This window comes from Colletotrichum destructivum, chromosome 2 (assembly GCF_034447905.1).
Source record: "Colletotrichum destructivum chromosome 2, complete sequence".
NCBI lineage: Eukaryota > Fungi > Ascomycota > Sordariomycetes > Glomerellales > Glomerellaceae > Colletotrichum > Colletotrichum destructivum.
This window is the reverse complement of record NC_085897.1, coordinates 5,754,125-5,769,223: the sequence shown is the minus strand read 5'-3', so window position 1 is coordinate 5,769,223 and position 15,099 is coordinate 5,754,125. Positions and strand designations below refer to the sequence as shown.

Sequence of the window (15,099 nt, the reverse complement as noted above, 5' to 3'; positions counted from 1 at the left end):
TCCGATGCTCGGATCGATTGCAACCCTTGTTTGACGACTTAAAGAAGCGCTTGAGATCAGTAATTATCTCTCAGAATCCGACTCAGTTCGGCAAGCAACAACGTCAACACATCATCCAGCATCCAGCATCCAGCACAATGGCTCCTCAACACCTCAAGATCGCAGTCATCCCCGGCGACGGCATAGGGACCGAGGTCATGCCGTGGGGCGTCAAGTGTCTCGAATCTGTCGCCCAGATCTTTGGCATCTCATTGGAGTTTGAGTGGTTCGACTTCGCCAGCTGCGCCTACTACCACAAGCATGGCGAGATGATGCCGCCCGACTGGAAGGAGAAGCTCCTCGGGTTCGACGCCATCTACTTCGGCGCCGTCGGCATGCCGGACGAGGTGCCGGACGACGTCTCGCTCTGGGGCAGCCTGCTCAAGTTCCGCCGAGAGTTCGACCAGTACATCAACCTGCGCCCGTGCCGGCTGATGCCCGGCGTGACGTCGCCGCTGGCCAACCGAAAGCCGGGAGACATCGACTTCTGGATCGTCCGCGAGAACACTGAGGGCGAGTACAGCAGCATCGGCGGCAAGATGTTCGAGGGCACCGACCGCGAGACCGTCATCCAGGAGACCGTCATGACCAGGGTCGGCGTTGACCGGGTGCTCCGCTACGCCTTCGACCTCGCCCGGAGCCGGCCTCGCAAGCGGCTGACGAGCGCGACCAAGAGCAACGGCATTAGCATCACGATGCCCTACTGGGACTCGCGCGTCGCGGAGATGGCCAAGAGCTACCAGGACGTCAAGCTGGACAAGTACCACATCGACATCTTGACGGCACACTTCGTCCAGCGTCCCGACATCTTTGACGTCGTCGTCGGCAGCAACCTCTTCGGAGACATTCTCTCGGATCTGGGCCCGGCTTGCACCGGGACCATCGGCATCGCGCCGTCGGCCAACCTCAACCCGGACGGCAAGTTCCCCAGCCTGTTCGAGCCGGTTCACGGCAGCGCGCCCGACATTGTCGGCAAGGGCATCGCCAACCCCGTCGGCATGATCTGGGCCGGGCAGATGCTGCTCCAGCACTTTGGTTTCACGGATGCCGCGGATCTCCTGCTCAAGGCCATCGAGAACGTCCTTGCGCGGTCCGAGGCGAGCGTCTTGACGCCGGACATGAGAGGCTCGGGCAGCACGGAGGGGTTTGGCAAAGCGATTGTGTCGGAAATTGCCGCTTTGGGAGAGAAGAAGTGATGTTTTACGAAGGGGAGTTGTAGCATTGTGATAGGGGGTTTCTCACTTAGATTCGGAGCGTGTTTGGAAACTTTCGAGTCATTCGAATGAGATGCATTTAATATGATATGCCAGGTTATATTTTACATGACGAATTGAACAAGAGAACCATTGAATCACGAAGAAACTTAACCTCATGAAATATCCAATCATGCATCGAGCACACCTGTATTCACCGTGTGATGTCATTCAACGCGTCTTCGGACGTGATAGTGAAGTTGTCCTTGCGGGGTCTCGGCCGAGTGGGAGAGATTCCAGCCGCCAGGCGGGAAGGATTTGTCTCATTTCCGAGAGAGGGGGTGTTCTGTTCTGTTTCTGCAAGGGGGCGGCGATTTTCTGTTTACTGCGAGGATTTCCAGCTGTTATCGACTATCGAACTGAAGTACTCTTGAATTCCTGATCTTCCCTGTAAACTACAACCAGACTCATGAACAGCACAGAAATACAGCACAGCCAGAACCAGAGAGACATCTGCAAGTTCAGGATCTGCATCACCGGCAATGAGGATTCGGTCCACATGGCGGCTCCTCGCCGTGCTCGTCGTGTCTCAACTCGCGGCGGCTCAGCTGCCAGCCAACGGCATCGAGCTCGACCTCGTGTTCCCTCGCGCCGGAGGTCGATATGCCGAGACCAACGAGGGGCTTCCGGTGCTGCTCTCCCTCCAGAACCCAGACGTCGCCTATCACTACGGCTGGGTCTTCTCCTGGGACGTGTACAAGAAGCCTCACCCTCCGCTGGCCCGCTTGCCGTTCAACACCATCGGGTCAAGGCTCAAGAACGACACCACCTACACCGACAACCCGCACCTCGAGGTCGCCTACACCGACCGCCTCGGCGCAGGCGACTACACCTTCTCGTGGACGATCCATACCGGGCCGTGGTGCGAGCTCTCGCCGAGCAGCGTCGAATACGCGAGCAATGTCAAGGTCGCCAACGGCACCTTTGAATTCGCCGTGGACCCGGCGGCGCCGACGCCGACCTTCACCGGCACCTGTGCGACGGCGCTGGGCATGATCAGCTACGCCGAGTTGACGACCTACCACGGTCTCTACGACGGGAAGTACGACCACCTCGACGATTCAAGCGCCGTCATGTCCTGCGCTGTCACGGCGAACGTGACCGTCGCGCCCGAGCCGTGCCGGGCGACCGTCAACGCGGCAGAGGAGACGAGCATCTCGAGTCGACTTCAATGGGGGACGTATGCCACAGCGGCGTCGACTGCGACTGCACCAGCGTCCACTTCTGCTGGTTCCTCCCCACGACAGGTCTGGGGGCCGCTCTCACTCTTGGCCTTCACCACGGTCTATGTTGTTCTATTCGTGTCTTGGACAGCTCAATGAAAGCGGCTGTTCAGTGTTCAGGGACTCCCTAGCAAATTTACCACGTTGGACAATGCTGTGCAGAGGAAGAATGGCATCCGTTCAAAAAGAGATGCGTGCAGCCCAAGGCGGTCCGTCCCTCCTCTGAATCGCTCGCACACGAAGAGGAAGAATGGCTGGTCCACTGCACGTGGGTTGGGTTGGGTTCGCGCGCCGCTGACAGGTTTGGTCTGGGCGAGAACAACAGGGTAATGAATGACACAAGGATCTGCACCCGGAACAGTAGGAGAGTCCAGGGAGATTACAATGCATCCTGCAGGGTCGTGGATATATGCGCGGCACCGCGGGAACCAGCCGGAGCGGGCGGATGGCTGCGGATCGAATCCCGGATTGGGACTTCTCACCCGGGGCGGGCGGGGGTCAGGGCATCATCATCCATGTTAGTTCTGGGGGGGGGGGCATCTCGAATGACCAGCGGCAAAGTAGGGTCATTCAAGATTCAGTTCAGGTTTGGGAGAACATGCTGATATGCTGATGATGGTCCCTCAGGTCCATGAGCCAGCCTTTGCCACTCGATAGACGCCGAGAGACACTGAGACTGAGACCGATGGGGACTGGGTTTGGAGGGCTATGATCAGAAGAACGGCGGGATTCTTCGATACAGCCATGAGATAGGCTGACCTAGAGCCAGGGATCCTCAAAGATGTGGAGTTCCAACTTGCTTTTCTCACTTTCCATCCTGCCGGCCAAGGAATACCAACGTACCACTAGCCGGACCAACCTTTCCAAATCAGCTGTCGCCTGCATCTCGAGCTCGTGTGGCATCATGTATCATGTAATAGGCTTTTTGAAAAGAGGAACGATCGCTCATGTATCCCTACGGCGCAGTTGACCATCTCTCTGTTTTTTTCCGTTCCCCGAATTTCGCAACAGACGGAAGCGAAATCGAAATCTCACGCTCGCTCGCTTTCGTCAAAATATTTTGTTTCTGTCCGCCTACCCGTCAGTCACCCTCGCGGCCTTTACAGTCGTGTACAACACAACATGATGCCGCTTCAAAACAACATGTAATGGCCCCTACCTCTCCTCCCCCAGACATATCACCAAGGATAGATCCTTTGCTCTTGGAGCCCCAGCTTCGCCGCCACTTATGGCGCTACCCGACGGCTTCACTCCCATACCAGACGACCCGAGCAGCCTCCCCCTCATCGGGTCATCGGCCTTCGTGGGCCAGCCGCCGGCGACTCAACATGACTATTACGTCGTGAAGGGCCTACTCCGCATGGTCGGCATGGCGGAAGCCAGCCCGATGATGGGCTACTTCCTCGCGGCGAAGCCCCCTCCCGGGTATGTTCACGAGACAAGACTACCCGGCGTCCTGACGGGTCTGATCTTTGTTCTCTTCGCCATTGTTGTCCCCACGGCGGCGAGGATCGGGTTACGGCTGCGAAGAGGTTCGAGCATGCAGTTTGGCTGGGACGACTGGGCCATCTCAGTCGCTGCTGTAAGTGCCTGGAGACATCCCCCTCCCTTCTTGTCGCCGCCCCCCCCCCCCCCCCCCCCTCTTTGACAAGCCAGAAAGATCCCCGAGACTCGTGCTCGGCTTCCAATGGAAAGCGCATCGATTACTGACGTCGAGGTTCTCACTCTCGGATCATTTAGCTCCTGGCCCTTGTATACCCCATCACGCAGATATACTCTCTCGCAACCGGCGCCGCCGCGAAACACATCTGGGAAGTGACCTATGAACAGTACAGCTTCGGGATGGTGGTGGCCATGATCTGCAAGACCACGTTCTATGTGGCCGTGGGCATGATCAAGCTCTCGATTGCCATCTTCGTCCGACGACTCGCGGACCGACTCAACGGGTGGTGGCGGGTCTCGTGCAACGTCTTCATCGCCTCGGTCGTCGCATACATGATCCTGGCCATCTTCCTCAACGTCTTCGCATGCGATCCGCCGGCGATCCAATGGGACCTAGCCCTGCGCGGCCGCCTCGAACCGATTCCGACCTGCATCGACCTGGGAGTCCAGGCAAAGATCCTCAGCGGCATCCATGTGGCGCAAGGGCTGATGCTGCTGTTCATCCCCATCGTCATTCTGTGGAAGGTTCGCATGCAGACGGCAAAGAAGGTCCGCCTGTTCGCCATTTGGACCATCGGAGGTGTAACGGTCCTGGGAGGGTTGCTGCGACAACTGCGTCCCACGATGACCAGCGACTTCACGTGGGACTATGTCGAGGTCCTGGTTTGGACCTGCCTGGACCTATCCCTCGGGATCTTGACTGCTTCGCTCCCCGTCCTCGACGGCTTGCTTGAGAAGTACTGGAGGAAGGCTAAGAGCACCGTGACCAACACACATGGCGGCGGCGGCGGCGGCGTGTCGCAGAGTACTACCAAAGCAAGGGCATGGCAGTACAGCAAGGCGTCGGACACGGAGAAGAGCAGGAAGACGACGGCGAGGACGTCCGTCATCGCGTCCACCATGGCGCGTTCCGAGTCCAGCGAGAGCATTGTGAAGAAGGACCATTTGCAGGAAAGCAAATGCGGCGGGGTGGAAATGAGCATTCTGTGTACTCAAGAAGTCGAGGTACACGTGTCTGACGCCGTCGAGGACGTAGAAAAGGGCCAGGATAAACCCCGTGGGCCCCGGGCGCCATCGCCGTTCTACCATAACCGCCCGGAGTGGCATGATAGATCTCATAGGTTTTGAATTTAAAAGTAATGACAAAGTAATGACACAGTGTTGATCAAGAGGTTTGGTCAAGCACACCTGGGGAGGGAGGATGGACGAGGTAGGACAGCATTGCACGCACGACGGTGTAAGTGACATGACTGATATCAAACGCTTACTTACAGGAGAGACACACAAACAAGATCACACCGTGATGTACATTTGACTGCGACTGAGTTGGATATAATCTCTAGCGATTGGCAAGCAATGATTACCAAAAAAAAAAGGCTGTGATCTACCCCCCCCCCCCCCCCCCCCCCCCAACTTGACTATCAGTCCTTCACCAAATTGAACCCTCCTTCTGGCGGATCCAGTTCAGTACCAACTTTGCGATATCGCCATTGTTCTTCTCGATATGCATAAAATGGCCGTTGCCCTTGATACCGTGGTCCGCAAGCTTGATCCACTCGGGCTTTGCGCCAACTTGCTCGAGGTAATCGACGATGCAGTGGTCGAACGTGATGTGGACGCTCGCCTCTCCCGTCACCATAAGGTACGGCACACTGGCGATGTTCGGCAGCTTGCGTGCGGGCTCGGCCTGGCGGTAGCAGCTCCTCCTCGCCACGGTGGAGTTGCCGACCTCGACGATCCTCAGCTCCGACGCCTCCGAGATGGGCGGGGTGTAGTTGAGGGGCGTGTTCGCGAGGCCCCAGCCGTTGTTGAAGAAGCCGGCCGTGCCGTAGGTGTACCAGAAGAACGGGATGGTGGACGACTCGAGGTTGATGTTGGCGGCCACGAGATCCGGGCAGTCGTTGGAGAGGAGGATGCCGGCCGAGCCCCCGGCCGAGTGCCCGACTACGTACGACTTGCCGATGAGCTCGAGCAGCCTGCAGCCGCCCGCCCGCATGGCGTTCTCGTAGGTGATGTTGTTGGTCGTGTAGGGCACCATGGAGTTCTTGAAGTTCTCGAATGCCGGGTCGCCCGCCCTGCCCGTGCCCGGGAACTGGGTGTGCAGCTGGGACTGCGGGTATCCGTTGTAGGCGCCCGGTGCGGAAAAGCCCATCTCGACCAGAGTCGACGAAGACCCGGCGGACAGGGGAAAGCCCTCGAGGTCCATGTTCGTGCTCCGGCCGTTGCCGGCAGCGTCGACGATGTAGACGACGTAGCTCTGCTCAACAAAGTAGCTGGCGAAGCCTTTGCGGTTGTCGGGGGTGTTGAGCCACGTAGTGCCGCTGCATCCTCCGCCGTGGAAGAACACCACGGGCTTGGACCGCAGAGGAACAACCGGGCTGATCTTCTCGACGTAGAGCTTATCCGCGGTCAGTTCGCCGGACGCCGTCTCGAGGGCCCGGCCGCCGACGTAAAAGAAGTCCCGGGTGTAAGGGATGACATCGGCGTTGCGGCAGCGTGGGTGAATCCCGTTGACCCCCGTGCAGTCGCGGCCCCCGAACTCAAAGGCCAACGACACGCCGGCCAACAGGCCCAGGCTGGGAAGTCTGAAGTTGACCATGGTTGAGAATACAACTGTAGATACACACACGAGAAGCGAGTTGACTGAGAAGTTAGAACATACCAGCAGCTCTAGGGAAGCCGGAGACGGGGCGCTCCCCTCCGCGATTAAGTACGGGGTTACGGGCGCGCAAATTTCGTGAATGATGAAGAGCAACAGGAACCGTTGGAACTAATGCACGAGTCTGGTGGGCTAATCTTGTCACGATCCCTCCCCTGCCTGGGGTCCGGATCTGCAACTTACAAAGGGGGCACAGCAGAAACGGAATAAAAGCTATCGATTTTGGGCAACATTCCCGGACCCGTCTCCGGAGCTCATGCATCCAAGCGGGTCCGTAAAGGCAAAGCAGTCTCATTCAAGCAGTTGGCTTTCAGATCGAGGTTGGGGGCGGCAGGCAAGAGGAAGTTTGCCCCATGGCAGAGGGGTCACAATTACGCCCAAGGTGGGGGGCCGAGAGATCTCCCTGGTCACGATTAATAAGGTCAAGGTTTCTGCTGGAGTGGTTACAACACATCCCACGTCCGCACGTTAGCTTCCATTTTGCGATTTTGTGTTCAGGAACCGCCTGGGACTTCTCCTGTCACTTGCTAGAAGAGATAGGCAGGTCTGAAGTCTGAAGGCGAGGGCCGTGCTAAAGGGAGGTTCGGCAACCACAGATGCATATGTGTGAGTTTTACGACAAAGTCTGACTGTTGTTGAAAGCTTCTGACTGAAGTAACTAAATAGCTAAGAAGAACTAGTGTTAATTAACCGAATAACTCCAAGCGAGTTCGTCGTTTTCCACTAAACTCTTTCTTTGCCCATTGCTGACCGCAAAATACCTTGTAGTTATTCAGATTACTCAGCTTGGCAAGAAATCCTAGTTGTAAAACAGGACAGGAATAGAAACGATTGACACACGGAGTCTTCATCTCATGACCGAATACCGACAATGTAATTGCTGTCCAAGGGAAGAAACATCGCTGCTTTGCCGCCTACAACACCACCCAACAACCGTCGACGCCGCCCCTTTCACTTTTACCACAATACCCAGCAACCCTGGATCACACACACATCTTGGCAACTAAAACCCGCCGTTGGGGTGGATGAGCACCTTTGTGTAGCCATCAATCCTCTTGTCGAACTTTTCATACGCAACCTCGGCGTCGTCGATGTTGATCTCGTGGGAGACGACGAAACTCGGCTTGGCCTTGCCTGCAATGATCAAGTCGCGCAGGTATCTGTTGTACGCCTTGACGTTGCATTGTCCAGTGCCGATGGACAGGCCCTTCTCGAAAAGCTTGCCGAAGCTGAGGCTGATCATGCCCTTTGCCGAAGCGTCATCAGACGCACCCGGGTCACTGTCGAGGGACCGTGTTAGTGATACATGAATTCACCATCCTGAGAGAGAGAGAGAGAGAGAGAGAGAGAGAGAGAGAGAGAGAGAGAGAGAGAGAGAGAGAGAGAGAGAGAGAGATCGACGAAAACTCTTACCTCGGCACGTAAAGACCTGGGATGCCGAGGCCACCGCAAGCTCGCGTGACCTTGATCATGTTCTCCAGCACAATGTTGGGTTGCTCGGCGTTCCCGCCGGCGCTCACGGCCTGATATCCGACCGCATCGACTGAGCGGTCTACCTCGCCGCCGTTCAGCTTCTTGATCTGCTCAACAGCGTCGCCCTTGGTGAAGTCGACCGGTGTGCAGCCGATTCTCTCGGCGGACTGGAGTCGCTCGGCGACGCGATCCACCACATAAACTCTCGAGGCACCACGCAGGACTGCCGAGTATGCGGCCATCAAACCGACGGGGCCGGCGCCGAAGACAGCTACAGTCTCACCGGGCCTGAAGCCGGACAGTTCAATGCCATGCCAGCCGGTGGGGAAAATATCTAATTAGACAACATTAGGAACCCTCCCTCCAGAAAGGCAAGCTTCCGGTATAGGGGAGGCCTTCCTACCTGCGAGCAAGATGAAGTCGGACTCAAACTCCCGTCCGGGAGGCAGCTTCAGCGCGTTGAAGTCTGCATAAGGGACTCTGATGTATTGCGCCTGGCCTCCAGGGTAGGGACCCATGGCGACGTAACCTGATGCCCTTGGGTCAGTATCTATGGTGTCTCGTCTGTTCGTTCCAGAGACGACCTACCGTAGGCACCACCAGCAAAGCCGGGATTGACGCCTGTGCAGAAGGCAGTTCGTCCCTCCTCACAGTTGTGGCAGCGACCGTCGGCGACATTGAAGGGCATGACAACGCGGTCTCCTTTCTTCAAGAGAGTGACACCACTTCCGAGCTCCTCGACGATTCCCATGTTCTCGTGGCCTATTGAATGTCAGTCTTTAGCGCCGTGCTTGATGCTTTCAGGCAGCAGCAGCCCTACCGAACGTGATACCGGCCTCTGCGGCCGTTCTTCCCTCATACATGCTGTGGCATGTTCAGTAACCGATTACCACCACCCAGTCCCCAGCCCGAGTGCATAGACTCACTGCAAATCCGAGCCACAGATGGCAGCCTTGATGGTTAATTAGCTCCCTGGTATCATGACGAATAATGAACGGCCTGCGGGGTCGGCACTTGGGACTTGGGGTTACCCTTACCGTAGTGACTTTGACGATGACATCGTCGGGATGCTGGATTTTGGGCACCGATACCTCGGAAACCTTGACCTTGTAAGGGCCCTGGTAGTTCACGGCTTTCATAGTGGCGGACGACATGATGAATGGTGTTTGCGCGGGAAAAGAAGCCTTGGTGCAAGAGAAGAGGACGGAAGACTCGGGGGGGGAGGGAACCGATGCTATTCTGCGGACTCCGTCATATTTATCATCTCACGAACCAAACCCCTCACGAGACAGTCAACCAGGCACATCACTAACCATGTCCATAGCATTTTCCTTGTATGACAGTCTGCCGGGTGAAGGGCTCCCTCCCATGACTACACCGTCATCGCCGCGGGATATCTTTCTAGAACGAGAGATGGCGAGGTCGCTGCTGCGGGGTAGAGTGAGCGGGAAACTTTCGCCAAGACGCGGGGATGGGGCCGCAGTCCACTGAGTCCATTGTGCGGCTGCAATGCCGTGTCCTTCAAGGGGGCTGGTTTCTGCTGGGTTTCTGCCAGTTGGAGTCGGCATAATGGCCGGGAAAGCTGATGACGGGGGCCACCACCGAGTGAGTGGGTGGATACAGGAACCCCGAACCCCCGAGAGTTGGGACGGCAGTAGCCTCCTTCATCGGCGAACTACTGCTGTTTGTGTCTCTCTGGGGAAAGATGGTGGGCGAGACTTGAGTCCCGTGCAACGAAAGAAAGGATGGCTGGCTGGCTGGCTGGCTTTCCCCCCCCCTCTGATGAGACAACGATAGCCGATACGACCAGGATGCATCCGTCTCTTCCTCCTCCCCCCACCCCAAGTTCCATCAACTCATGACGTGTTTGGTGACAAAGATTGTCGTTTAGGGAGGATCTGGGTGACGGGTCCGAGTTGTGTGGTATTGCCAAGCTGTCGACCGCAAATCCCGGCCAAGATGCCTCCTTCAGATCTGATTCTGCAGGAGTCTCGGTCACCCAACCCTGGCCGTCAACTATGTGCAGCTGCACATGTGATATATTTAGAGATTGCGACTCCCGTCGTCATTCCCTCCACCTTCCAGTTGTGCTGCTTGGCTGCATTATCATCATGGCGTAACAACTAGTGATGAAGCTCCACGACAAAGATAGGCCGAGCTACTATCACGAAATACCCGGACCTCCCGTCTACCCATTGCTCTCGTGTGTAGTTTTAAACCGCCCCATTGAAGGCCAAAGCATTCGAGCTACCGGCCCCAGTATTTCCCACCACACCCTTCAACGCAAGCTCGTTCAGCTTCTTCACCACGGCTGCCGCGTTGGCCAGAGAGTGGACGCTCTGCAGGTACGAGACGAGCCCGGCAACGTGGGGGGTTGCCATCGACGTCCCCGAGGATAACTTGTCGGCCGAATCGAGCTCCTTCCACAACGACGGGATGTCGACGCCGGGCGCGAAGATGTTGACGTCCGGGCCGTAGTTGCTCCAGTCGGACCGAGACCGGTTCCACGCAACGGCGCCGACGGTGATGGCCTTGCCGGCGGACGCGGGCGACGTGGCGGACGCATCCTGGCCGTCGTTGCCTGCGCCGACCACGGTAGTGACGCCGAGGTCGAAGGCCGCATCGATTGCCGAGTTCATGGCTTCGCTTCGGGGGAATGCTTATGCGGAGGGTTAGTTCGAGGTCGATAGGGAGAGGCTTGGAACACTTGATGCGAGAAACGCACCTACGCTCATGTTGATGACGGATTTAGCAATACGACCCGGTGTGTTGGTGATGTTGTTGACGGCCCAGTTATAACCGTCCAAGCAGTGGGCAACCGTCGAGTATCCCTACAGTTTTCCAATGGTATTTTATCAGCGACAATAGTCCCACCCCCCCTTCCGGAGAGCGGTGCTCACAGACGACTTACAAGACCTCGCACGATTTTGACGTCGACGACAGTGGACTTCTTGGCTACACCATACTTGGCCGCGCCGATGATGCCGGCTACGTGGGTGCCGTGGCCGAACTCGTCTTCAAAGGCGTACGTCGGCCACGCGTTGTAGCCCTTGATCCCACGGCCCTGAAACTGGGCATGGGCAGTGGTGACTCCAGAGTCGAGGACATAGGCGAAAGTTCCCTGTCCGGCTTTACTGTTGTAGACATACCGGCTGGTACTGCTGCCATCTCTCAAGGGAGTCTTTGATGAGAGACTGGCTACGCCCCATGGAGCAGCGGATTGCGTCGTCAAGGCTGTGACTTTGACAACCTGGTCCGGCTCAACCGCAACAACCTGAAGTGTTCCAATCAGTACATGTTCCTAACCTGTAGTCACGGAGCTTAGGAGGGGGGACAAAGGCTGGCAACCAACTCACGTGTCCGTCCTTTTTGATTTTCGCAATAGTCTCCGCGTCGAATTCTCCCGAATAGGCCTTGAAATCGCCTATATTGAATTTTTTCTCGATACCTGTTGAGCGCTGGTGTATCAGACTTCGCTTGTGCACCGTGGCGACCCAGCTCAGGTGACTTTCGAATTCCGTCTCAACGGTGCCTGGAGCAACGCGGACGATGTACTTGTTGCGTACTGAATCGGGCTTATCAGCATTCTTTGATAAAGGACTTGAGAGCGCCGGGAGTACGCAGGTCAGAAAGGCCACGAATTGTCTAACAGAAGGCATGGCTGATGGTTGGCTGGTGCTTGAAGTTTGGCACCTCAAAGTGACTGAAGTTCGTGCAGAAGAAACCCTTGGAATGCGGCTACAGCCCCCCTATATAGACTGGTCATGCCTTGAACACGTCGATATGGTATTTCCTAAAACCGGGCCTGTTCGGCATAGACCTGCTGAAGGGTGGGTGTGGAACATTGCAAAGCCAACTGCGGCCTTCGTCCCATGATACTCTGCCGCGAATGATCTACTCTGAAATCCGAGGCCAGGCGATAACATAAGCCCAGCTGGGGAGAGTTGGTTCGGTAAACTACTTGGGTGGCTAAGTAAGGATCAGAGAAAGAATTGCAAATTTGCTAACTTGGCCCGATGCTCGTCCCGTCCGTCCTCCTTCGTCTTGGCATAGTGACCCTTGAAGTCTTCTCATGCGCCACCGGCCCCATCACAGTCAGTCTGCATGACCTGCTTCAATGAGGCCACATCGGATGAAGAGCATGCCCACATCCACATTTCATCCCTTGGGGAGTATTTCCTTGCAGTTCAAAACGCAGGAATAAACGTGGCATAGAAGCGATGGTTAAGGTTAAGACAACATTGGACGATATAAAGCTTGATTCTACTTAGCTCCAAGGTATGGGCCCCCAGCTCAGGGCTGTTCACTCGAGCTGTTTTGTGAAACACAGCACATTTCATCAAGATGGTCTGCTAGGGGTTTGAATAAAGTTCACGCATTAAGAGGCGATAGAAGACCTCGAGGGCAAACCTTGAAGATGGATATTTGAGAACTGGCATCGGAGAAAAATCATCGAGTCAATTCTGAATATACACCCAATGTTTAGCGTGAACTTGGTAAACGACTTGCGTAACGAATCAATGTTTCAAATTCATGGTATCATGTTTTGCTAAATGTTTTCATCTAAAATTCTTGAAGCAAGAACCGTGGCTCGTTGTTTATCGATCTCCGCCATTCGTTACATTGCACCCCCCCATCCTCGCCTCTAGTGGACAAAGTTCCAGCACTGGGACTCGTAGATGGGCAGGTCGACCTCGTACAGAGTCTTGGTGTAGAACTGCGTGACAAACGCCTCGACGCCGAAGTGGAAGGTGCTGGCAAACCAGGCGCCGTTGACGCACTGGTCGGCCGCGGGCTTGGCGAAGGTGACGCCGCTCGCGCTGTTGTAGGTGAAGTCGAGGTCCACGGCGAAGGCGTTGATGACGGTGGGCTTGGCCTCCACGCCCGCAGACATGTCGAGCATGCCGTTGAACAGGTTGACGCCGAGAGCGACCTTCAGGTCGGCGTAAGGGTTCAGCTGGAGCTCGACCTGGGCGTCAATCTCGGTGGTGACGTTGTTCTGGGGCGTCCAGCCGGTCGAGGAGGTCTTGCTGGCGTCGAGGAAGTCGAGGTGGACGTTGGCGTCAGTGATGGTGCTGACGAAGTCGACGGACGCCTTCACGGCCCCGGCCGCGGCGAACTCGATGCCGAGCGCAAACTCAACCATGGGACCGACGTCGATGATGCCGGGGATCGTGAAGGCCGAGACGGAGACGGCCAGCGGGTTGTAGTTGTACAGGTCGGTGGAGTACTCGGCGTTGACGGCAGCGGAGACGTTGAGGTTCAGGGCCGAGGAGTAGTCCAGGTCGATGTAGAACTCGGTGACCTTGAACTGCCAAAAGCTGTAGTGGACGTGGCCCGCCAGGCTGATGGCGCTCTCCAGCTTGGCCTCGTTGGCGACGATGGTCAGGGGGTCGGTCGCGATCAAGGTCGAGCCCGAGAGGTCGGCAGAGATGCTGCCGGAGAGGCCGCGCTTCGTGGTGGCAGTGCCGGTGTGCTGGAAGTCGATGACGGCGTCGTCCATCTGGTCACGGATCGCGGCTCTGGTGGCGGCGGCCGTAAGAGTGAGGGTGGCATCGTCAAAGGTGTACCCCTGGACGACGAAGATGCCGCGCTCGTTCTCGCCGTCGCAGCCGTTGGCGTGGTTCGTGACCATGATGAAGTCATTGGCGGGCCAGGCGCCCAAGCAGGTCTGGTAGTCCTCGGTTGAGCTGAACTTGAGAACGACGCCCGTGTCCGAGCACTGCACCTCCGAGATGGTGTCGATGTTCTCAAGCAGGACGGCCGGGTGCTTCATCATGGCTCGGACCAGAGCATTGGTGTCGTTGATGCCCTCATAGGGGAGTGTGACGTTGGTCTTCGGGGTGAACTTGGCGGGCCCAAGAGGCACAGCAGGAACGGAGTCCTGTCGTCTCTGGACGGGACGGAGGATAGTCTTGCTGGGCAAGATGGACGCCTCCCGGCTAGGCAAGGCAGCTGAAAGGCTGGAGCCGGCTAGGGCCTGGAAGGCTAAGAGAGTAGAAAGGGTGAACTTCATCGTAGCAGAAGGGTGGATGTAAGTCGAATGAGGGAATAGTAGTTTGTAAGTAAAGTAGAGTGAATGGTATGGTTCTGAAGAGACCGAGAGCTGGAAAGAGAGTGAAGTAAAGAATGAGGGAGTGTTTGAGGATGTATTGAATTGTAGAGAGATGTTGTTCAAGATGAAGGATTACATGTTGTCTTTATAGGACTGGACAGCAGCACTTGGGCTCCGCGGAGCAGGTGATTGGGCGTTCAGCTTGGACGTTCGAAGAATGCCCAGATCTCATTGAGGCTAAAAAAAGGGATCACAGCCCACTTCCTACATCGCAGACGACCAGGGTCAGGAGAACGCCGGTAGATGACAACTGAGCTCAGCCTGGTCCTGTGGGGATCACGGAATCGAGGATGCCGCCAGGTGATTAGTATTGGCTCCGTTCCTTAGCTGAGCCCGAAGCGGTGGTGTCGTCCTGGTCCACCTCCCCGTTGTTACCCCATTTTCGGCATCAATGGTTGTTATCGCCCTCGACGAGGGGCTGCTTAGGTATTCGGAGTTCATGCCGAACCGAGACCCGGCGAGAGAGAAGATCACTGTTCCGTTGTATCTCACCTTGCTGCTGACTTGGGGTCTGCCTGTCTGATATCAAGAGCTCTCATCACGAGCTCTCATCATCCCCCATCATCCTCGCATGTAGTCATCCTCACAGCGCAGAGCCTAAGCTTGTTTATCCAGACCCTGCTGTTGTTTTGAGCCCCGACGGCAGTATCAATCGAGCATGGACCATGTGAGGGT

The 15,099-nt window shown here is 56.6% G+C and overlaps 8 protein-coding genes across 8 annotated transcripts; 3 read left to right on the top strand and 5 right to left on the bottom strand.

The window, feature by feature from the left end:
- Nucleotides 1-137: 137 nt before the first annotated feature.
- Nucleotides 138-1,235, top strand: CDEST_03968 (Putative tartrate dehydrogenase, isocitrate/isopropylmalate dehydrogenase; the record flags this gene model as incomplete). Its single annotated transcript, XM_062920127.1, has 1 exon — nucleotides 138-1,235. One exon carries the CDS (start codon nucleotides 138-140, stop codon nucleotides 1,233-1,235), a length of 1,098 nt encoding a protein of 365 aa, XP_062776178.1.
- Nucleotides 1,236-1,774: 539 nt separating this feature from the next.
- CDEST_03967 (uncharacterized protein) lies at nucleotides 1,775-2,926 on the top strand (the record flags this gene model as incomplete). The annotated part of the gene is made up of 1 exon (XM_062920126.1): nucleotides 1,775-2,926. One exon carries the CDS (start codon nucleotides 1,775-1,777, stop codon nucleotides 2,612-2,614), a length of 840 nt encoding a protein of 279 aa, XP_062776177.1. The 3' UTR covers nucleotides 2,615-2,926.
- Nucleotides 2,927-3,487: 561 nt separating this feature from the next.
- CDEST_03966 (uncharacterized protein) lies at nucleotides 3,488-5,328 on the top strand. The gene is made up of 2 exons (XM_062920125.1): nucleotides 3,488-4,097; nucleotides 4,256-5,328. The coding sequence occupies exons 1-2, from the start codon at nucleotides 3,744-3,746 to the stop codon at nucleotides 5,303-5,305; spliced, it is 1,404 nt and encodes a 467-aa protein (XP_062776176.1). The 5' UTR covers nucleotides 3,488-3,743; the 3' UTR covers nucleotides 5,306-5,328.
- Nucleotides 5,329-5,588: 260 nt separating this feature from the next.
- CDEST_03965 (Putative alpha/beta hydrolase-1) lies at nucleotides 5,589-6,826 on the bottom strand. The gene has a single exon (XM_062920124.1). The coding sequence runs from the start codon at nucleotides 6,774-6,776 to the stop codon at nucleotides 5,607-5,609; it is 1,170 nt and encodes a 389-aa protein (XP_062776175.1). The 5' UTR covers nucleotides 6,777-6,826; the 3' UTR covers nucleotides 5,589-5,606.
- Nucleotides 6,827-7,463: 637 nt separating this feature from the next.
- On the bottom strand, nucleotides 7,464-9,565 carry CDEST_03964 (Putative alcohol dehydrogenase, zinc-type, GroES-like superfamily, NAD(P)-binding domain superfamily). Its single transcript, XM_062920123.1, has 7 exons — nucleotides 9,347-9,565; nucleotides 9,236-9,261; nucleotides 9,130-9,173; nucleotides 8,898-9,071; nucleotides 8,713-8,838; nucleotides 8,250-8,643; nucleotides 7,464-8,116 (listed from the first exon to the last, which is right to left on the bottom strand). Exons 1-7 carry the CDS (start codon nucleotides 9,461-9,463, stop codon nucleotides 7,840-7,842), a joined length of 1,158 nt encoding a protein of 385 aa, XP_062776174.1. The 5' UTR covers nucleotides 9,464-9,565; the 3' UTR covers nucleotides 7,464-7,839.
- An 828-nt stretch (nucleotides 9,566-10,393) lies between these two features.
- On the bottom strand, nucleotides 10,394-11,183 carry CDEST_03963 (Putative peptidase S8/S53 domain, peptidase S8, subtilisin, Ser-active). The gene has a single exon (XM_062920122.1). The coding sequence runs from the start codon at nucleotides 10,946-10,948 to the stop codon at nucleotides 10,523-10,525; it is 426 nt and encodes a 141-aa protein (XP_062776173.1). The 5' UTR covers nucleotides 10,949-11,183; the 3' UTR covers nucleotides 10,394-10,522.
- Nucleotide 11,184: 1 nt separating this feature from the next.
- CDEST_03962 (Putative peptidase S8 propeptide/proteinase inhibitor I9) lies at nucleotides 11,185-11,968 on the bottom strand (the record flags this gene model as incomplete). The annotated part of the gene is made up of 2 exons (XM_062920121.1): nucleotides 11,185-11,583; nucleotides 11,666-11,968. 2 exons carry the CDS (start codon nucleotides 11,966-11,968, stop codon nucleotides 11,206-11,208), a joined length of 681 nt encoding a protein of 226 aa, XP_062776172.1. The 3' UTR covers nucleotides 11,185-11,205.
- Nucleotides 11,969-12,954: 986 nt separating this feature from the next.
- On the bottom strand, nucleotides 12,955-14,456 carry CDEST_03961 (uncharacterized protein; the record flags this gene model as incomplete). Its single annotated transcript, XM_062920120.1, has 1 exon — nucleotides 12,955-14,456. The coding sequence occupies exon 1, from the start codon at nucleotides 14,323-14,325 to the stop codon at nucleotides 12,955-12,957; it is 1,371 nt and encodes a 456-aa protein (XP_062776171.1). The 5' UTR covers nucleotides 14,326-14,456.
- Nucleotides 14,457-15,099: the final 643 nt, after the last annotated feature.

Coding starts and splice junctions, on each gene's coding strand:
- CDEST_03966 (XM_062920125.1), top strand. CDS start 3,744: ATGGCGCTACCCGACGGCTTCACTCCCATACCAGACGACCCGAGCAGC. Junction 4,098..4,255: donor GGGCCATCTCAGTCGCTGCT/GTAAGTGCCTGG, acceptor CGGATCATTTAG/CTCCTGGCCCTTGTATACCC.
- CDEST_03965 (XM_062920124.1), bottom strand. CDS start 6,776: ATGGTCAACTTCAGACTTCCCAGCCTGGGCCTGTTGGCCGGCGTGTCG.
- CDEST_03964 (XM_062920123.1), bottom strand. CDS start 9,463: ATGTCGTCCGCCACTATGAAAGCCGTGAACTACCAGGGCCCTTACAAG. Junction 8,839..8,897: donor CTTTGCTGGTGGTGCCTACG/GTAGGTCGTCTC, acceptor CAAGGGCATCAG/GTTACGTCGCCATGGGTCCC. Junction 8,117..8,249: donor CCAGGTCTTTACGTGCCGAG/GTAAGAGTTTTC, acceptor GTCCCTCGACAG/TGACCCGGGTGCGTCTGATG.
- CDEST_03963 (XM_062920122.1), bottom strand. CDS start 10,948: ATGAACTCGGCAATCGATGCGGCCTTCGACCTCGGCGTCACTACCGTG.